This window comes from Tenrec ecaudatus, chromosome 1 (genome assembly GCF_050624435.1).
Source record: "Tenrec ecaudatus isolate mTenEca1 chromosome 1, mTenEca1.hap1, whole genome shotgun sequence".
Classification (NCBI taxonomy): domain Eukaryota; kingdom Metazoa; phylum Chordata; class Mammalia; order Afrosoricida; family Tenrecidae; genus Tenrec; species Tenrec ecaudatus.
The window spans coordinates 6,940,585-6,963,556 of NC_134530.1; the positions used below are offsets into that span (position 1 = coordinate 6,940,585).

At 43.1% G+C, this 22,972-nt stretch overlaps 1 protein-coding gene across 1 annotated transcript in view; it reads right to left on the bottom strand.

Annotated features, from left to right (window-relative positions):
• LOC142443391 (adhesion G protein-coupled receptor E4-like) overlaps positions 1 to 20,558 on the bottom strand; it is a 46,205-nt gene extending 25,647 nt beyond the window's left edge. The window contains exons 1-5 of the mRNA XM_075545007.1: positions 20,516 to 20,558; positions 18,482 to 18,814; positions 10,962 to 11,038; positions 10,152 to 10,287; positions 1,021 to 1,128 (exon numbers count right to left, since the gene is read on the bottom strand). Of these exons, the coding sequence (XP_075401122.1) occupies positions 1,021 to 1,128; positions 10,152 to 10,287; positions 10,962 to 11,038; positions 18,482 to 18,814; positions 20,516 to 20,558 (697 nt within the window). The remainder of the gene's footprint in view (positions 1 to 1,020; positions 1,129 to 10,151; positions 10,288 to 10,961; positions 11,039 to 18,481; positions 18,815 to 20,515) is intronic.
• Positions 20,559 to 22,972: the final 2,414 nt, after the last annotated feature.

The following is a 22,972-nucleotide window of genomic DNA, read 5'->3' on the forward strand; positions in this document are numbered from 1 at the left end:
ACTTCAGCCTCCTGTCATGGATGAAATGGGATCCACCCCCCAAAAATGAGCCATCTTTCTCAGGGGGTTGGCAGTTATGTCATGATGGTCACGGTTATGTCCTGATCCCCCGAGATGTGATCTGATGTGTGGGGAAACCAATGAAAGGATTAAGTGTGGGATGCAACTCCATCTCCCATACTTTGGACATGTCATCGGGAGAGACCAGTCCCTGGAGAAGGACAGCATGCTTGGTAAAGCAGAGGGGTGGTGAAAAAGTGGAAGATCCTCGATGAGAGGGAGACCCCCAATGAGATGGATTGCCACCGTGAGAACAATAATGGGCTCAAACACAGGAACAATTGTGAGGATGGTGCAGGAGCGGGTGGGGTTTCGTTCTGCTGGGCATGGATAGGGTCTCTATGGGCCAGAACCAAATGGGTAGCACCTGACAGCATCAGCAAGCACAAACAATACCCTTAATCCCATCATAAACCTGATCTTATGTAAAGGGCGTTTCCTTGGAGTGTGAGCTGTAACACCTTTTAGCTTGCAAAAGAAGATAACAGAGAGAGAAGTGAGCAGAAAAAGAGTGATCTACTACTACCAAGAAAGAAGAGCCAGGAATGGAGCAGGTCCTTCAGACCTAGGATCCTGGGGCCATGGATCTCTTAAAACCAAGATAACATTGATGCCAAGACACATGGAGATTTACGTGGGACACTTGGACCACAGGTGTTGGAAGGAGACAAGACTTTTCCCTGGAGCTGAAAGAGTGATAAATCCTTCCCCTTGAGCCACAGGATTGATATATTTAACCTCCTAAAATAGCGAGGGATTATTTTCTCTTTGTTGATGCCAACCTGGTGCAAATAGCGAGGGATTATTTTCTGTTTGTTGATGCCAACCTGGTGCTTCTATCACAGCAGCACAGGAACACACACACACACACACACACACACACACACACATCCTTCTTCAGACACCTAGAAATAAGACATGGCATGGCAGAGGTCAAGATAATCCATCTTAAATACGTACTTGCTGTGATTTCTTTGAACGTGTGGCTACAGTCAATTTCCATTATGTTGTCCCCAGCATCCAAAATCGTTTTCTTGGTTGTCTCATTGCATTTCTTGGCTTCAGAGACTGGAAAAATCAAGAGCATGAGTCCTGCTTCACTTGTTTCTCATACCTAAGACTTGTGGACATTTCTTCATCAGAAGACCCAGTATTGGTGAGTTCATCTCTTGCATGCTCCAAAGTCAAGGTAGACCAGACGGTGTACCCCCCACTCCCACGCATTTTTCTGACTGCTAAATAGGAGGTGGTCACCCAGGCCTAAAAGAACCCACTCAATGTAAGAAGAGAGAAGACGATCGTGTTTCCCATAGTTGTTACGAGAGTGAGCAAGCTAAGCATTTGCTACAGAGAACTCAAAGGTCAGCAGAAAAAAATTAAGCATGTCCACTGGAGTGCCAACCGGAAGAAGAACTTAATTTTGTAAGCTTAACGGTAGAATGGTTTCTTAAGAAATAATCAGTTGGGAGTAGATATTGTGCTACTGGGAAGGATTCCTTGAGTTAAACTCTTTCAGCCACTAAGCCCACGAGCTGACCAAAGATCACCCTCATAAAAGCTTCTTGGCACACAGTTGCATGTGAAAAATTGAGAATTTTTACTATGGGCTATGATATTGTTTCTATAGTCATTCATCTTTTCATTGCGAATCCCAAGAAAAGCCAAACCCACTCCCGTTAAGTTGATTCTGACTCATAGCAAGCCCTAAACCCCAATTTTCACATAGCAGACAGCCTCGGCTCTCTCCTGTGGAATGGCAGACACGCTGAAGCCATATGGGCCCTTGTCCCCTTACAACTGTGAAAGAAAAGAAAAAACAAACAAACAAACAAAACCACAGGAAACCTCTCTGGGTTTAGTCACGGTTATTTAGTTTTGGGTATGCCATCAGACCTTACACCATAATTCAGAGATGAAAATCACACTGAACACTCATGAATATAGATCCTAAAACAAGTCTCAGTACATTGAAAAACACTGGAATGTTAGAGCCCGCTCTCAGACTACAGTGGAATCGAATAAGAAATGATTACAATATAAGTTAATTACAAAACTAGAAATGCTCCAAATGTTTGGAAAAGAAATAAAACCCAGAACTCACTGCCACCAGTTGATGCTGACTCTCAGTCTCCCTAAGGGGACAGGGTGGAACGGTCCATGTGTGTTTCTGAGACGGTGACTCTTTATACTCAAGTAGGCCATAAAAATCCCTGCTAGCATGAAAGTTAAGCACTCGGTTGCTAACTACAATGTTGGCAGTTCAAACCCATCCAGCCCCGTGAGAGACAGACCTGGTGATCTATTCTCATGATGATTGTTGTGTTTGCCACAGTCAAGAAAACTTCGTTGTTGTTGTTATTGTTAGGTGCCATAGAGTCGACTCTGAGACCCATACTGACCCCAGGCACAAGAGGACAAAACACTGCAAGGTCCTGCGCCATCCTCACAATTGCTCCTATGCCTCAGCTCACTGCAGCAATCACTGTGTCCACCGTCTTGTCCGGGGTCTTCATCTTTTTCACTGCCCTCCATTTTACCAAACATGGTGTCCGTTTCCAGAGGCTGGTCTCTCTCTTGTGACAACCTGTCCAAAGTATGTGAGACAAAGTCTTGCCACCCTAGCCTGTAAGGAGCCCTCTGACCACTGCTTGTCTGTCAGTTTGTCATACTGTGGTGGCAGGTGTGTTTCTGTGATTCTGGAAGCGGTGTTACCTGTGGTTCAAATGCCAGCAGGCTCACCCAAAGTGAACAGGTTTCAGTGTCACTTCTAGACTAAGAAAACCCTATGGGGAAATTTTAGTCTGTCACTTGGGGTCACTGGGAGTCAGAATCAACTCAAGGACATCCAACAAGAACCACAACAAGTAATCCATGGTCCACAAGAAAAATCACAAATAAAAATTCTCAATATTTGAACTGAATGGCAATGAAAGTTCCCCATGAGATAATTGGCAGAATATAGCCAAAGCAGTGCTTCGAGGAAATGAGTAGCTCTAATTTATATCTAGTATACATTTCTGAATGCACAGGTTATAAAAGAAATGACATAAAGTCAATGATCTAAGTTACCAAGTCAGCAAGTTAGAAAACATTTAAACTACATCAAACCCAAGAAAGTAGAAGAAGGGGAATAATAACGATAAGGGTAGAAATGAATATTAAAAAAAAAACCCAAGGATGGGGATGGGCAGAGGAATCCCAGAGCCAGAAGTTGCCTCTTTGAAACGATGCACACATATCGGGGCTAAGGAAATTTCTGAAAAGGATGGGAATTGAGTTACCCTTCACCATTTCCACTTAGATAGAACCAGTTGGGGAGGTGAGAATAGTCTGGGATTTCTTGGAGTAAAGGGACCCAGGTGCCCCATTGGAGTAAGGGGAGTGTAAACTAGGGACCAAATAACGGCACCAGATCTAGGAGTCCAAGCTGTACTGAAAGCGTTAGCCCCAAACAAGCAGGGACCTACTCTTATAGAATGTTGTTATGGATTGAATTGTGTTCCCCACAAAATCTGTGTCAGTCTGGTCAGGTCATGATGCTCAGTGTTATGTAATTTCCCTCCATGTTGTGATCTGACATAATAATTATAGTAATTATCCCGTCCTTGGAAAGGACACCATACTTAGTAAACTAGAGGGTGTCCCAAAGGAGGGCGACTCTCCTAGAGATGGATTGACACAATGGGAGCAATTTTGGGGTCAAACTTAAATATAACTGTGGAGGTGGTGCACGACGAGGCAGGGTCATGTGCCACAAAGGCTTGTGATGTGTTGGAATCAACCAGGTGGCACTGGCAAGAACACCATGTGTTGTCAATCCTAACCTCCTCTGGTGCGGATGGAGTATGGCAATTATTGTAATGGGGAAGGATACAATCTGTAATATTTGGCTCAATCTTGAGTCAAAATCTTTTGAGATACAGAAAAGATTAAACAAACATTCTGAAAGAAGCCCACCGCATGTCTGTCACTTTGTCGTACTGTGGTGGCTCGGGTAGTGCTGTGATGCTGGAGGCCAGGTCATTGAACAAATGCCAGCAGGGTCACCCCAGAACGAGTTTCAGTGGAGCATCTAAACTAAGAACAGATTAGTAAGAAGCAATAGATTGTCCACTTCTGAGGAATTAGCCATGGAAATGCTTATGGACATCCTAGAAACACTGTCACATGCTGAAAACGTCATGCAAGGAAACAGAACCATTGCTGGAGATAGTGCCAGCAGATGAGCGCCCCAGGTCAGACGGCACTCAAAAGATGAATGAAGACGAGCTGCCTTCTCAAAGAAGAGTCCACCATAATGACGTGGGTGGAGTAAAGCCTGTGGGAGTAAAGCCTGTGAGACTTTCATTTGTGGATGGGGCATGATGCAAAATGAGAACAAACAGCTGAACACATCAATTATTCATCAGAACTTGGGACATACAATGTATGAATCTAGGAAAATTGGAAGTTGTGAAAAATAAAATGGAACTCAGAGATCGATATCTCAGACATTAGTAAGCTGACATGGATGGGTATTGGTCATTGTGAATCAGAAACTCATATGGTTTACTATGCTGGGAATGACAGATTCAAAAGGAATGGCATCTTATTCATCGTCAAAAAGGGCATTGCAAGATCTATCTTGAAGTACAATGCTGCCGGTGATAGGATTATGTCCATCAACATTCAAGCAAATCCGACCAATGCAACTGTTATCTTCTTCATTATGGATGCTTTGTTCCCCCTCCAACAACCCAAATGGCAACCACCCACATTGACTTCTCCAGGTGGAAGACACAGAAATCACATTTTTCATATTTGTGGGAAGAGATGCTAGAGAAGCTGAATATTAGCAGCTAAAACCAGGCCAGAGGCTGACTGTGGAATCGCTCATACGTAAGTTCAGGTTGAAGATGAAAACCAAAACAAATCTATGAGAGTCAAAATATGACCTTGAATCTATCCCACCCAAATTTCCAGAACATCTCAAGAACAAGTTTGTTGCATTGAATGGTAGTTACAGAAGACCCAATGAGCTATGGGATGACGTCAAAAACATACACAAAGAGAGCAAAAGTTCATTAAAAAACAAAACAAAACATGAAGGAAAGCAAAGAGCAAAGTAGATGTCAGAAGAGACTCTGAAACTTAGAGGTACGAAATTGTGAAGTAATTTCGAAGTAGCTAAGGCACATGGAAGAAATGGCAAAGGCAAAGAGCTCAACAGAAGATTTCTAAGGACATCTCTAAAAGATAAAGTTAAATATTATAATGAAATGTGCAAAGATCTAGAGTTAGAAACCCCAAAGGGAAGAATATTATCTGCATATCTTAGACTGAAAGAACTAAAAAAATACAAAAATAAAGCCTCAAGTTGACATATTATACAATATCGTACACAGAGTCACTGTACCCAAAAGAACTAATGGACATTCAACCATTTCAGAAGATAGCATATGAGCAAGAACCAATGGTACAGAAAGAGGAACAAGCTGCAATGAGAGCATTAGCTAAAAACAAGGCTCCAGGAATTGAAGAAACACCAATGGAAATATTTTAACAAGCTGAGGAAGCACCGACAGCACTCACTTGTCTATTCCAGGATATTGGAAGACACCTACATGGCCAGCTGACTGGAAAGGATCTATATTTGTACCTATTCCTAAGAAAAATGACCTAACTATATCAAACTATAGTACAATATCACTGATATGACCTGCCAGTAAAATTTTGCTAAAGATCATCCAACAATGGTGGCAGCAGCACATGGGCAGAGAGATGCCAGAGGTTCAGGCGGGATTCAGAAGAGGACTTGGAACAAGAGATATCATTGCTGAGGTCAGATGAATCTTGCTCTAAAGCAGACAATACCAGAAAGATGTTGACCTGTGTTTTATTGACTATGCAAGGACATTCCATTGTGTGGACCATAATAAACTGGGGATAATCTTGAGATGAATGGGAATTCTAGAGTATTTCATTGTGCTTATTCAGAATTTGTACATGGGTCAGAGGCAGTCGTGTGAATAGGAAAAGGGAATATTGTATTCCTGGTTTAAATGAGGAAAGGTGTGCATCAGGGTTGGATCCTCTCACCATAATAGTTCAGTCTGTATGCTGAACAAATCATCAGAGAAACTGGATCACAGGAAGGAAAATGTGGTATCAGGATTGGAAGAAGGCTTATTACGAACATGATATGCAGATGACACAGCCTTGCTGGCTGAAAGTGAAGCAGAATTGAAGCCTCTGTTGATGAAGATCAATGATTGTAGCCTTCAGTATGGATTACAACTCAATGTAAGGAAGAGCAAAAACCTCACAACGGGACAAAGAGGTCACATAATAAGGGGAGAAAAGTTTGAGGTCATCAAGGATTTTGTCTCGGATCCACAATTGATGTTCATGGTAGCAGCAGTTAAGAGATAAAAAACCACATTTCATTAGGTATATCTGCTGCACAGGACCCCTTTAGAATGCTGAAGAGCAAAGATATTACTTTGAGGACTAAGGGGTGCCTGACCTAAGCCATGGTATACTCCATGCCCTTAACCATTCCACAATTGCTTGTGAATGTTGGACATTGAATAAGGAAGAGCATAGAATGGGTGCATTTGAATTGTGGTCACTGGAGAAGAATATTGTAAGTACCGTGGACTGCTAAAAGGACATATCAATTTTGCCTTAGAGGCAAGGATGGAAAGACTCTGTCTTACAAAATTTGGACATATTTTCAGGAGAGACCAGTCCCTGGAGAAGGACATCATTTTTCTGTAAAGTGAAAGGGTGGTGAAAAAAGAGGAAGGTCCTCAACGAGGTGGCTGGACCCAGTGGCTGCATCAATGGGCTCAGACATAGGAACAGGTGCGGGACCGTGCAGTAGTTCATTATCTTGTGCCTGGGGTTGCCATGAGTCAGACTGGCTTGATGGCACCGAATACCAACAACAAATTGGTTTAACTTTTTCACCTTCATCCTGAACTTATATATGAGCAATTGATGGTCTGCTCCACAGTTGGGCTCATTTTAGCTGCTGACACTGAGCTCCTCCATCATCTCTCCTCATAGATGCAGTCAATTTGATTGCTGTCTATTCCATCTAGATATGTCCACATGCACAGTTGCCAGTTGTGTTTTTGAAAAAAGATTTTTGCTATGAAGATGTTATTGGTCTTGCAAAATTCTATCATGCTTTCTATGGCTTCGTTTCTATCACCAAGACCGTATTTTCTATCATCAAAATGGTACTGTTCCCGCCTCTTCCTTTCCAACTTTTTCATTCCAACTGCCAATAATTATCAATGCACCTTGATTGCATATTTAATCAGTTTCTGACTCACGGTAGAACCTAAACTGGATTTTGGAGACAGCAAGTGTTGAGGGGGATGCCTCATCTTTCTCCTGCATAGCTGCTGGTAAGTTTGAACCTGCAATATTTTGTTTAGTCACCTAACTAGATAAGATAGAAGATAAGTTTTAATCATGTTGAAGGGCAGGTAATACATGATATCGCAAGTCAACACAATTAGACTAAGGCATAGGAAGTCGCTGAGAGGAACCTAAGAGTAACAGGACACTGTAGTCATTGGTTGGCACCCAGTTGGGCAAGTCTTGGACTGCTAATTGCAAAGTCAATGGTTCAGACCCATTAATTTTTCTGTGGAGAAAGATGAGGGAGACGAGACTGTCTACTCCCATAAAGATTTATATAGCCTCAGAAACCCTACATAATATCTCTGGATAGGGCTACGGTATGGCGTTGCTATGAGTTGGAATTGAATTAAGGAAAAAAAATTTTTAATAACCTAGACAATCCTGCACCAATAAAGGAGCCCACCCACCTGCAGAATAGGTTTGGTGGTGGATATTTCTACATACAGAATTGTAGGCGTTGCATTTATATTAATATCGACAACAGCGCAATAAGGGGTACAGTCATAGAAATGTCTTAGACGTAACAAAGCACCTCACAGGATAAAGTTCCCTTACTCAAAAGTGAAGGACCATATAATGGTGGGAGGGGAGATGTCTATGTGAATTGGCACAACATATTTCATAAAAGTATTGTTTTGTATGCTACTTTGTTGAGTGGTATCTGGGCTCTTGAAAGCTTATGAGTGGTTACATAAGACACAGCTCTTGGTCTTTTCCTGTCCAAAGCCAAGGAGAGTGAGGAAAACCCAAGACCCAAGAGAACAATCAGTCCAAAGGATGAATGGGTCATATGACCCCAAGACCAGAGGAACTAGATGGCACCTGCCTACCACTACCAACTGCTCTGACAAGGATTACAGCAGTGGGTCCCAGAGAGAGCAAGAGAGAAATTGTGGAACAAAATCAAATTCACAAAAACGACCAGACTTACAGGTCTGCCAGAGACTGGAGGAACCCCTGAGATAATGGCCTCGAGCCACCGTTCTGGAATGGAAGCCATTCTCAGAGAGAAGCCATTCCTGTTTACTCATGCAACTAAATAACCAGAAAGCTCTGAGATGAAAGGGTTCCTTAGAACAGTGGATCATATTCATTCAAAAGGACAAAATTTGCTCCAAGGCGAACATGAGAAGGCAGGAACAGACAGAATATCTAGAAGGGGAAAGAAATTAAGAACCGAGGGCAGAAATGGAGACAGTGTTGATGCATTGTGGGGAATGTGCCCAATGTCATGGAACAGTATTGGTACAAATTATTGAATGACTGTCTTTTTCTATAAACTTTCACCTAAAGCATAATTGACAAACAATATTAAGCAAGAGAAGCTATAATGATTGAATCTTAGGGTAATCAACCCAGGGACAAGGGAACAACAAGTGAACTATAATCAATGGAAAGAAGGGCATAGGATGCCTAGTGGGGCTTCATCAAGGGCAATGTAGCAGCGAGGAATTACTAAACCCAAATGAAGGCCAAACATGATGGTGGGACAAGAGGAAAGTAAAAGGAAATAGAGGAAAGAACCAGGAGGCAAAGGACATTTATAGAGGCCTAAATACAGGCATGGACATATACAATGAGAAAGGACTAGAACTATGTACTCATATCTATACGTTAAGAATTAAGGTTGCAGTTGGACATTGGGCCTCGACTCAAGTACTCCCTCAACACAAGAACACTTTGTTCTAACAATCCGGCATTTTGTGATACTCATCTCCTGACACAATTGCCGAAGACAAAAAGGGTGCATAAGCAAATGTGGTGAAGAAAGCTGATGGTGACCAGCTATCTTAAAGCTTAAAAATAAACAAACGACCATTTAGCTCAGAAGCAACAAAGCCCACATGGAAGAAGCACACCAGCCTGGTGTGATCATGAGGTGTCGGGATCAGGTATGAGACATCAAGACCCAGAACAAAACCATACCCAAGGTGAAGGTGGGGGGGCGGTGTTGGTGGGGCATGAAATGGAGACCCAATGCCCATCTGTAGACAATCGGACATCCCCTTACAGAGGGGTCATAGGGAAGAGATGAGCCAGTAAAGGTGTAGTATAGCAGTGATGAAGTACACAACTTTCCTCTAGTTCTTTGGTGCTTCCTTCACCCCACTATCATGTCCTCAATTCTACCTTAAAAATTTATTAGACCAGAACATGCACACTGCTACAGATAAGAACCCCAAACACAGGGAATCCGGGATAGATAAACCCCTCAGGGCCAACAGGAGAGTAGAGATACCAGGAAGATTAGGGGAGGGTGGGGGGAGAAACGGGGGAATCGATCACAAGGATCAACTTAGAAGCCCCTCCCAGGGGGACGAATAACAGAAAAGTGGGTGAGGGGTGACAGAGGACAATATAAGATATGGAAATAATAATCTATACTTTATCAAGGTTTGCAGAGGAGGGTGGGTGGGGGAGGGAGGTAGAAGAAGTGCATAGCTGATATCAGGGGCTATAGTGGGAAGAGAATATTTTGAAAATGATGATGGTGGCATATGTGAAAATGTGAATGACACATTGGGTGAATGTATGGACTGTGATAAGTGATCTAAGAGCCCCTAAATAAAAGTATTCAAAAAAGAAAACAAATAAATAAATATTTCCTTATTAGTCATAGATCCTCCTTATGCCAGGACCCAGACACTTTCATGGGGGTCATTTACGTCTCTTACCTATACCATGCTCAGGATCTTCATACTTTCCTGGAGACTCAAAAATCTCCTTCTGTATGATCAATACCACTTCCTGAAGTAATTGGCTTGCTCTTTTTGCAATGTTCTCAGTGGTTCCATGGTCCCATACATTTTCCTTTAAAGGAAATAAAGTTAAAAGGTATAAACTCATTGAAACTTAAGGAAGTGGGAAGACAGGTAAGTGGGGTGTGTGAGCCCAGGAGGTGCTGTTATGGATCACAACAGTCCCACCTTGGTGGGCGTGGAATTTTCTATGAGTCTAGAGATGATTCGATGGTAGTTAACAACAAGTTCTATACTGTCAACTTAATATGTGGTGTCTCCCTTATCACACCCACCCTGTGAAGGATCTATCCCTTGTTGTATCTTACTTATGAGACTATGGAGATCTAGAGGATGAGATCTCTGGAGCCAACAAAGAGTTATGGGAAAAAATAGGGATGAGAGGTAGGCTTGGGGGTGGGGAGTGGGGGTGATGCTATAGGGATTTAATGCAGGTCTTTGCATGACAGCTGAGGATTTTTAACCCTACTTCTGGGTTTCTTAATTTCAGGACTATTGGTTTAGGGACTGGATAATCTTTACATTGTAAGATGTTGACTAGATTTTCACCCACAGACACACAGAGCATACATAACCCAGTGTTGGCAAACAAGAATGTTTTCAGTTATGGCTAATGTTCCGCTGGGGTAGAGGACAAATTTGTCCTTATTCAGGAATTGCTCTATCTTGAGCGTTATAGGGAACCATGGTAATGCTGGAGTAAGAGAATGACATGGGGATACTGACCAACTCATTCCAAGACTGAGCTCCACGGCTATTCAACGAAATGGACTTCAGCGGCTTGATGTTCTCATCCTTGTACTCTGGGAAATGAAAATAGCCATGAGAATGCAGTGTGGGGGAGAATAACCCCCTGCTCACAGCCCTTCTGTCAGTCACCCTCATGTAGGGTCTTTTCTTTGATTTATTTATTATTAATAATGTTGTTGGGAGTGCTTAACAGATAGAGCAGTCCACAGTTCAATCACATCAAGCAAAATGACTCGGATTTCCCCCCCAAAGTTATGTATTTAAATTTTTATTTATTTATATATTTTTACAAAACAACCTTATCATCTTCAAAGCGCTCTCCATTACACTTATCACATTTGTCAAATCGGCGATTCCATTCTTGGATGCATGTTTTCAAACTCATCTGTTTGGATGGCTGACAGCAGCTCCCTCGTTTTTTGCTTCACCTCTTCTAAGTCGTCAAATCGCTGTCCTTTCATGTCCCTCTGCATTTGAGGAAACACAAAGAAGTCCCATGGAACGAGGGTCAGGTGAGTAAGGTGCAGGACAAGAGAGGCAGGCTGCTTTTTGCCAAAAACTGGGGCATTGAGATGGCTGTGTGAGCAGGTGTATTGTTGTGGTGGCAAAACCAGTGCCCATCTGCCTCAAATCAGGCCTTTTTGGTCACACGCTGTTGCACAATCTTTTCAGAACCTCTAAATAGAAAGCTTGATTAACAGTCTGACCTGGTGGAATGTACTCCACATGCACTAGGAGTTGACATTTTCATCCATTGAGGAAGTTGAAGGATGTCCAGAAGGAGGTTTGCCATCAATGGACCTTTTACCTTTTTTTGAAGTGAGAAAACCACTTGGACACTTGAGTTTTTCTCACAGTGCTGTCCTTGTGAGCTGTGTTCCACATCACAACAGTTTCTGTGGTGTTTTTCCTGAGCAGGAAACAAAATTTCACAGCCGGAGGCTGTTCTCTTAAATCAGCCATCACAAAAAAAGGTGGTTTGAGCAAAACTGTTTTTATGAAGAAAAAAAAAGAAAAAGAAATTCACTGTGACCACAGAGAACTTTCCCAGGAGATGCTACTGGATACACTAACTCAGAGTGATTTGCTGTATCAAACTTTCATCCAGAGGAACCTTTTTCTGTCTTTATTTTGTACCCCTTTGCATGTCAGGGTAGAACTGCACTCTGTAGGGTTTTCAAAGGTTGAATTTCCACAGTTAGATCACCAGGCTATCCTCTTAGGAGACTCATGGTGGACTCAAACATCCGACTTCTCAGTCAACAGGTGAGTTCACTGTTAACGGATATTGCACCACCCAAGGACACAAATGCTTCTACAGCCCTTCCTAATTCCACTCTAATAATAAATAAGAAACAGATTGCCATGTGACAAAGCAGGACTAGGCCATGGCATTTTCTTGGTTGTAATTTAAAAAATGTATCACCTCATCTTCATCTATGTTTCGTGCTTTAATTTTTTAAACATTTATTGTGGAGTGTAATATATACAGAGGAAAACATGCAAAACATTGTTGTACAGCACAATTCACCAGACAGTTACAGTATCCCTATTAGGTCCCTGTGAATATGGCTCTACATTTTCTCCCCCACTCCCTCACTCCATCTCTTCTTGTTCCACCACCCCTTTACTCTCCCTAGTCTCTGTATCCTTCAAAGTCAGATTCTTTTGTCATGAAAACACTTTTTCTTATTTTCTTTGAAAATAGTGATGTCATGTAATATTGGTATTGTTGAGATTGACTAAATTCTAAATTTGCTGAGCATGTCTCCCACATTTGTCCATGTTGTGTGGTGCTTGATAGTTTCATTACTATTTTTTGTGATGTGTACTATTCATACATATAAATATATAATGTTTATTTATCCATTCCTCCACAAATGGGCTTTTTGGTTGTTATCTTTTTGTTATATTATATCCAAAAATAAAAATGAAAACCCCAATACACTGCCATCTAGTTGATTCTGACTTATCGTGACTCTGAGGGGCAGGGTAGAACTGCCCCTGTGGGTTTCCAAGACTGAAATTCTATGGGAGCAGAAAGCCTTCTCTTTCTCTTGAGTATATGGCAGTGTTACAGTGCTAACCTTGGGATTATCAGATCAACATATAACCACTATTCCACTGCCCACTATTTTAGATGGTGTTACAATAAACGCGAGTGTGGACGTTGTTGTCAAGGGCTGTTGAGTAGGTTCTAACACAGAACAATCTTAGGTACAACAGAACAAAACCCCGAGTCATCTTCACACATGATCTTATGTTTGAGTCCATTGTTGAAGCCACTGTGTCGATCCATCTTGTCCAGGAATTTCCTCCCTTTCCCTGACCCTCCACCAAGCAAGGTGTCCTTTTCAAGGGATTGGTCTTTCTTGACAATTTGTCCAAAGTATGTGAGATAAAGTCTCCCCATCCTTGCCTCTGAGGAACATTCAAGCTGTGCTTCTTCTAAGACAGGTATGTTTGTTCTTTCAACAACAGTCCATGGTACTTTCAATATTTTTCAACAACACCCTAATTCAAGTGCACCGATCCTTCTTGTGTCCTCCTTGTTCATTGTTCAATTTTCACATGCATATGAGGCAATATAAGATACCACGGCTTGCATCAGCCATACCTAAGTTCTCTAAGGAACATCTTTGTTTGTCAACAATTAAAAAAGGTCTCAAGCAGCAGCTTTAGCCAATGCAGTGTCCTTTGGTCATGCGATGTCCTTTGGTCTCTTGGCTACTGCTTCCATGAGCTTTGATTGTGGATCCAAGCAAGACAAAATCCTTGACAATTTCTCTGCTTATCATGATTTTACTTATTGGTCAGTTGTGAGGGTTTTTTTTGTTTCCAAACAGAATGTTAAATTATGGAAGAATATCATTAGTATCACATACAAGCAATATTTTGCTGAACATCCTCCAACAATGGTTGCAGGAATACATTGAAAGGAATTTGCCCGAGTTTCAGGCCAGCTTTAGAAGACATGGAACAAGGGATATCATTGCCGACATCAGATGGATCTTGGCGGAAAGGAGAGAATACCAGGACGATATTTTCTTGTGTTTCATTGACTGCGCTCAAGTGTTCGACACCGTGGACCATAACAAATTATGCATAACTTTGAGAAGAATGGAAATTCCAGAACACTTAATTGTGCTTACTTAGCATCAGTACAGTTGTTAAAGAGAACAAGAGCATACTTCATGGTTTAAAATCAAGAGAAGTGCGTGTTAGGGTTGCATCCACTCGCTATATTATTCAATCTGTGGCTGAGAAAAAACAACAACAGAGAAACTCAAATATGGGGGAGGCTTATTAACAACTAGTGATATGCAGATGATATAATCTTGTTGCTGAAAGTGAGGAGATTTTGCAGCACTAACTGATGGAGATCAAGGATTGCCTTCAGTATGGATCACAGCTCCATGTAAGGAAGACCCAAATCCTCACAACTGGATCAGTAGATAACATCCATGTAAAGGCAAACCGTTGAAGTTGTCAAGGATTTTGTCTTTCTTGAATCCATGATCAATACGCATGGTAGCAGCATCAAGAGATGCATTGCACTGGGTAAACTGACTGCCCAACACCTCTTTAAAGTGCCAAAACGGAAAAATGTTACGTCGAGGACTAAGGTGTGCCTGACGCAAGCCATGGCATTTTCAATCACCTCAGATGCATGTGAAAATTGGACACCAAATAAGGAGACAAAGGCAGAATTGATGCATTTGAATTATGGTGCTGGTGAAGAATATTGGAAGTACAATGAGCTGCTAAGAGAACAAAGTGACCCGTCTTGGTAGAAGTACAGCCAGAATGTTACTTGGAGGCACGGATAGAGGGAACCCCTGTCATGTACTTTGAACATATTGTCAGGAGAAATCAGTCCCTGAAAAGGGACATCATACTTGGTAAAGTAGTGGGTCAGCAAAAACAACAAGATGGGTTGTCTCACTGAGTGCAATGCAACAATGGGCTCAAATATAAGAACAATTGGGAGGATTGTGCAGGACTGGGCAGTGTTTTGTTCTGTTGGAACCAACTCAATGGCACCTGACAACAACAGTCACATCACTCAGCAAAACTGTTTCCAGGTCCATTCATGTCATGCGATGTTCAATTGCTGTTTTGCTTCTGTTTTTGTTTTGAGGGATGCATAGTATTCCTCTGTGTGCCTGTATCAGAGTTTATTTATCTCTTCTACTGATGGGCATTTGGGCTATTTCCAACGTCTTGCTATCGTGAATTGTGCTGCAATGAACACGGGAGAGAGGACATCTGCTCATGTTCTATCTCTTACGTCTTTGTAGTGTATTCCCACCAAAGGAATTGGCCCAGGACCTTGCAATATGTCATTCTGTTGTATAAAGGGTCGCTATTTGCCAGATTCGACTTGATGAACTGAACAACAACAATAAGTGACTACCTATAAATGTTAACCCAAGCCTTGAAGACGAATTACTCCACTGTGGGTAATCAGAACCAATAGAGTGTATCTGAAAACGAACTTACCCTGAAGACCAGGCTCCTAGCTAAAGCAAAGTGATGATAAAATCCATGCAAAGGAGAAGTACTCCTTATTGGGATCATCAAATTCCCAAATAAGTTTTTGATCAAAAGAGAAGAAGAAGGAAAAATATTGAAAAAGTGAAAAAAAATTATTGATATAAGTCTTCTTTGTCTTTTTTCCCCTTGACATAAGTGATTTTGTTAAAAGTAGACAAGCCAATCAGCGTGCAGTGTAGCAACAGTGAAACATACAACTTTCCTCTAATTCTTTTTTATTTTTAAATTTTAACAATTATTTTTCCTCTAATTCTTAAACGCTTCCTTCCCCCCACTATCATGATCCCTATTCTACCATACAAATCTGGCTAGACCAGAGGATGTACACTGGTACAGATAGAAACCGGAAACACAGGGAATACAGGACAGACGATCCTTTCAGGACCAGTGCTGAGAGTGGTGATACTGGAGGGTGGAGGGAAGGTGGAGTAGAAAGGGGGAACCAGTTATAAGGATCTACATATAACTTCCTCCCTGGGGGACAGACAACAGAAAAGTGGGTGAAGGGAGACATCAGAGAGTGTATGACATGACAAAATAATAATAATTTATAAATTATCAAGAGTTCATGAGGGAGTGGGGAGCGGAGAGGGAGGGGGGAAAATGAGGAGCTGATACTAAGGGCTTAAGTGGGGAGCAAATGTTTTGAGAATGATGAGGACAATGAATGTACAAATGCGCTTGACACAATGGATGTGTGTATGGACTGTGATAAGAGTTGTATGAGCTCCAATAAAATGGTTTAAAAAGGTATCATTTGTCTTTTTGTTTTTTTGTGTCTCCTGCTACAACTGGGCTTAGGAAATAAGCCATTTTTAACAGGAACTCCGCCCCCCCAGCCCACTTGCTCTGCTTATTTCAACTCAATTTTGTGGTTAGAAATGGCTTGTGGGAGACAGAGATAATTTACCATGTCCAGACGTAGTGTGAAATATACTATTTTAGTGGTTAAGCAATATCTTTTCCAAATTCTACGCCACCAATTAAAAGTTTTTTTTCACATGCCTTTAAAAAAAGTGTGTACTAAGGAATACTTGTGATTTTAAACTCATTAAAAAATTGTAATCAGTCATATCTTATTATCCAGAGGCCTCTTCTGCACTGGAGGTTAGCTCTTATGGAAGGTAGTCAATCAAGATCCTACCACCTGTAAGTTTACAAAAGTTATCCCATCAGAAAAGACTCCAAATATATGCCCTCCCTGGTGCCCTGCCGCCGCCCTCTTTGAGGCTTGTAGTCTTGTTAACTCTTGGAGATACTAAGTGGCGGCCGATACTAAGCAGGGTGTGTGGGTAGAGGGCCGTACCACTAGGATTTCTTGGTATTGTAGTTCTCCAGTTTGCAAAACACCTTTCTGTCATTCATAAAGCTTTGCTTTTTATATTAAATAGAACTATAATCTTTCTTCTTATGACACAAACCTGCAGGAACTGGTTTCTCTTGATGATGTGCTCCGAGGACGTGAGATGAAGTCTCTCCAGCTCCCTTTCGAAGGAGCATTCTGGCTGTCCTTTTTCCCAGATGCACTTGTTCATTCTCGTGGCAGCCCATGGTACAGCCAATGCTCTTCGTCAGCATCATCATTGAAGGGCACGGATTTGGTTTTCTTCTTCATCACTCATTGTCCAGCTCTTGCATGGCTGAAAATGGCATGGCTTGGGTCAGGCGCATGTTATCAGCAAATTCCAATCATCTGATAGAATTTACAAGACCTTTGTGTGAAAGGCCATGTAAAAGTGATCTATTACATACCCGTCTGCCTGCCAATGGCTAGCAAATGGATATGAGTCTGGGTGGGGGTGTGTGGAGCGCTCTGACTGAGGAGCGTGGGGCAGGCTTGTGAGGAGGGGCCTGTAATTTGGGTTTCACATCATTCCCTAGCCTCTTCGTGGGCTCCTTAGAGACAGTTCCAGCAGAACACAAGGGCAGAGAGTGACTTGATCAGGCCTTGGGGAGGGTTATCCTGGAGGAGGCCCAGCAAGAGTCTCAGGACAAGGATGGCGGGAGCCCACCTTGAGTGGGTGAGCTGGGAACTGGAGCTTGCACATGGCTGTTCAGAGATAGCCTATATTTGTGACTTCTACGGTCAGCACTGGTTCCACGCCGAAACAAAATGTTAAGGACAGTCTTTCCTTTGGGCAAGTGCTGCAGCTCGTTGGGTGTGGCCGCCCACTTCTCCCCAGTATTGTGAGGCCTCCGTGAGGCAGGACACGTGCTGCACTTTGAAAATGGAAGCATGCTTCAGTTCTGTGGATGGACATCCAAGTATCCCAAGATACTTGTTCATCAGCGGGCCAGCAGAAGCAGAAGCCAACCGATCCACTCCAGTCAAAGCCCTGGAACTTCTTTGTCGACCTTCCTAGGAGTGTTGGCCTTCTGGAAGGACTTCGGAAGAAAACATTATTAGGTACAAACACATAAATGGCAGATAGGATTCAGGCCCTAGGAGGCCAGCTCTTTGGCTGTGGGGCTTTTCCAGACTGCAGAATTAGGCTCTGTTGGTCCTCTGGCACCCATGAGGCTATCTTTGGGATATCAGATGGGAAAGGGCCATGACCACCTAGCCTAGAACTCCACAAAGAGCAGTTACGCCTAGGCAGCAAGGGTGCCCGGAGAGTTTTAGTAGCGTTTGAGGTATCTGGGTCTCATGGAAGAGGACACCCTTTAGCTCTTGGGCGATACTGAGGCCCATCACCTTGTTCTCTGTGAGCAAGAGTGTGAGTGGAACAGAGAAGAAAACGTGCCCAGAAAGGCTGCATTCCTTCTTGGAGGAGCCCTTCCTAGCCCCAAGAAGACAGTGGGGTTCAGTGACACCCAGGGGTCAACCACCCTGTGGCCTGCCCACAGTTTAGTCCCTTTGGGATCAAGACAGAGGAAGTGCTTTAAGACACACACACACACACACACACACACACACACACACACACACACACTCTCACCTGAACCAATCGACACTTTAACCTGGACCCCAAGGTCCAGGGCCCACAATCTGTGAATCCCACACCAGTAAATGTCTTCATCCTCTCTCCTGAGCTTCTCTATGGTCACTGTGAATGTCTTGTTTTGATGATGGTCTCTGATAGATACGCGGTCGTTTTTCACCTCCTCCTCGGATCCAGTGGTTATGACAAGGGTTTTGCAACTATCCCACTTGGCTCCTCGGCACCACCACTTGTTGTGGTTCTCCCATCCTGGGTCATAATTACATCGTACCGTCAATACGCTTCTCTTCTCGCCAATCACTGCACCTGGACCCCGGAGTTGGGCATAGCCTGGAAAACATCAATCCACATACTTGTCACTCTCCACCCTGACGGGAGGGCCACAGCCTCCTGCAGTGGGGCCAGCTCTCCACCCAAGCACATGATGAGTTGAAAAACCATCAAGGAAGGAGTATACCTTCCATAGGGCCTACCTTTTGTCCTTCAAAATTCCATTTTCAAAGCCACCATTTAAGTCACTAAAGAGTCTAATTATAGATTTCAAAAGAATTTAAGATGTTGACATTGAGCAATAATGGGTTTCTATGATTTATCTACTCTCCGCATGATGGCTAACATAATCTGTATATTTCAAAGAATGTCCTTTGGCAATCACTACGACATTATGTCGGTCTTTTGTTAGGTGCTATTGTGTTTGATTCCAACCCATAGCAACCTCATGTGACCCCAATGGGTTTTCTAGATTGTAATCTTTATGGGGAGAACTTTTGGTGGTGCTGTGAGTTTCTCACAACAAAGTTGGTGGTTCAAACCCATCAGCCATTCCTCAAGAGACAGATGAACGCGCTCTGCTCCAGTAAAGATTGACAGTCTCAGAGACCCTCTTTTGTGTCACTGTGAGCCTGTCATGAAGGACATCAGAGTGCTCCTTAGAGGCAAGCATGGCGAGACTGCGTCTTACAGACTATGGACATGTTCCCAGGAGTGACCCGTTCCTGGAGAAGGACATCATTCCTGGTAAAGTAGAGGACAGAGCAAAAGAGGAAGACGCTTACAAGATGGGTGGACACAGGGACGAAGCAGTGGGATCAAACATAAAAACAATTGTCAGGATGGTACAGGAACACGGCAGTGTTTCCTTCTCTTGTATGTAGGGTCACTATGGGTCAGAAGCCTCTCAATGGCACCGAACAATGACAACAACTCAACTTTGTGAGCAACTACCAATCCATCCCCCTGCCCCCCAATTTGCTGTTAAATCCAGCTTTGGTCATGCCACAGACACGTTGATGCATGGAGTTTTTGTTTTTGATCATTTTATAATGACTATTTCATTGTATTTTTTTAAAAACATTGTCTTTATTGATACAAGTTATCTAAAGGGACTTGTTTCCTCTGAGCTCAATTTTTATCTCTATCAACAATTTTCTGATATATTTCATTCCCTGTAAAGTATTTTCAGATGTAATCTTTAGTGTTTAGCCTAACGCAACCTTTCCTGTGTGTCATAGGGATTTCTTTGATGAAAGAAAGCTTGGCAACTCATCTTCCCTCCAGAGGGTCTGTCTAGTCTTAGGTCTCTTCAGATGTCACAGAGAGCAGATTTGTGTGTGTAGCCCAATTTCTTTCCTAAAGGGCATTTATTTACCGGATAGTGTAGCGCTATCTGTTTGTGGTGAAGTAGTGTCTATCTGTAATCATGCTGAGTCTGGTTTTGCTACAGTCTGATACATTCTAAAATTTTCATTTGCCAGAGACTATACTGGGTCCTCTGTGCGGTACAAACGGTTAGACACTTGGCTACTAGCTGAAAGATGGACGGTTCAAATCCATCCAGTGGTTCCTTGGTGATTGTAGGCTCTGAGCGAGTGAGGGAGTGGGTGGAACACATGAGTGTCATAACGTATGTGCAACAACCAGTGAGGAACTCCTAGGCAGGATACCCTCCTGCTGGGAGCCATCCTGGGTCTGCCAGCTACTCCCTCTTGCTGGAGAAAGGTCACTGGTGGGTGAAGACCCAAGCCCACTCACCTGAAAGGCAGAAGAAGAGGGGGAGGAGGAGCAGTCGGTGCATGGCCTCTTCACAGGCTCTCTCGGGTGGGAGCCTGCCAGCAAGCACACACTGCAAATTCAGCTGCTTCCACTCCCAGTGCTTCTGCTTTCTCTAACTCTCACTTGTGAGCTTCCTCCTGCAGCCACTTCCCACTGGTGAGTAAGACTGAAAGAGGAAGGAGGAGGAATTGGTTAAATGACAAGACCTTGAGCCATGCAAAGGACCGTCAGGATCATGATCGATCATTTGAGGAATTCTTCCCTCTCTGGGGCTGTGATGGGCTCTCTGTGAAAGGAAAATGTCATGTACCTGTCCTGCCTTGCAGGGGGCTGTGCCCATATACTCGCTGTTTCAGAAAAGTTCTTATCCAATCCTCTTCCCCTGGTGTGAAGACTGGGATGGGGGGCTCCATCTCCAAAAGAGAGGGTCTTAGGAAACCAAGGACCTGGAAGTCAAGGACCAAGTGTAGCCAGATTCTCGGGATCCCAGGAGCTCAAGAGTTCCACAAAGTTTTATCTATCTATCTATCTATCTATCTATCTATCTATCTATCTATCTATCTATCTATCTATCTATTTATGGTGGGGGCTGTGGGCTTAGGGCCAAAGTCCTGTTGCCAGAGGACTAATGCTAGAGCAGAGATTGGAATCAGAGGACTAGAGGGTTAAGAGAGTACTCAAATGAAAACTATAAAGAAGGGATCTCTGAGAGTAGTGAAATGTGAACCAGACATTACCAGCCCAGAGAACATACTGGAAACTCTGAATGCCGTTTCTAGCCCACGAGGTGCAATTCTATGGAACCACATCAACCTGGATCTACCAGAAACTTGTTAATTGTTTTAATTCCACCCTCACACCTACTATCACATATATGTGCTAAAGAAACGAACTCATTCTGATGGTTCTTGCCCTTCCTCCCTTAGGGATTCAAGAGTTGCATAATGGATAGGAAGACTGAAGGATAATTGATGCGTTTGAATTTTGGCATTATCAAAGCATATTGAACATCCCGTGGGCTACCAGGAGTCCTGGTGGTGCAATGGTTACATATTGGGCTGCAATCGACAGAGTCAGCAGTTCAAAACCATCAGCCACTCTGAGGGAGAAAGACATGGATTTTAAGTCCTGTAAAAAGTTAAAGTAAAAAAAAAAGTTAAAGTCTCAGAAACACACAGAAGCATTTCTACCCTGTCCTTTGGGGCTAGTATGAGTTGGCATCAACTTGATGGCAGGGAGTTTTTGAGCCACAAGAGTGAACGAATCTGCATTTGGAAGAAGTACAACCAGAATCTTCCCTAAACGTAATGGTGACAAAAGTTCATTTCACATACATTGGGTATGTTATCAGGGAGGACCAGTCCCTGAAATAGGATCTCATGCTTGGGAAAGTGAAGGGTCAGTGAAACAGATGAAGGCCCTTAGTGAGATGGATTGACAGAAGGGCTGTGACAGTGGGCTCACCCACACCAACAATTGGACTGGCGCAGGGATAGGGCATGTTTCATTCTGTTGTACATAGGGTCCCTTTGAGTCGGAACCAACTCACGCCCACCCTCCTCTGTAAGAAAGTGGCTGTTGGAGGAAGGAAGAAAGGAAAGAAGGAAGGAATGCAGTAGCTTTGCCCGTCTCATTCCCTTTCTGACAACCTTACCCACCCCCCACCTCCTCTTCCCTATCATGATCCCAGTGAGTCCTTGAGATCAGGCTCAGACGTCATGAAAGGCATTGGGCTCTTTTCACCTTTGATCCCGAGACCCCTTTTGCTGTGTCTCACACATGCCCTGGGGCACCTTGGAGTGTGTGAGCCCCACGGAGTCCATGACCCCTCTCGTACCCTCATCAGGAAGGAGTGCAGATGCAAGAGAGTTATTTGCAAGAACGATAGTAGCCGATAAGATGGGGGTGCTCCTGATTGTGGCCAGACAGCCTCTCCCCTCACATAGGACATAAAATGAGATCTGTGATGGGGGAGGAATCTGCCCCCTTTCTGGTCCTCACTGCTCTTCCAGCATGGCCTCTTTACAGAACGCTAGGCCGTTAACCTCAGAAACATTGTCCTCTGCAAACAGGGAAGCTTTGATGCCTGGGGAAACGTCTTATAAGAAGCACAACAATGCTACGAGGAGAACATGTTCTGACATTGACTGTGGTCATGATTGCATACATCTTCTTAATAAGATTATCGAGGAAATTATATGACATTTGAAGTATATACCAATGAAACTTAAAAAAAAAAAGAAGTACAACCTAAATGCTTCTTCAAAACAAGGCTGGCGAGATGTTATCTCACTTACTTTGAACATGTTATCACAAAAACCCTATCAGAAGGGGTCAGTTCCCAAGAAGCTTCCGAAGAACGTCTGCAACAAAGAGGAAGACGACAAGATAGTCTGATACAGGGCCGGCAACAGTGGGTTTTTTGTGACTCGGCCA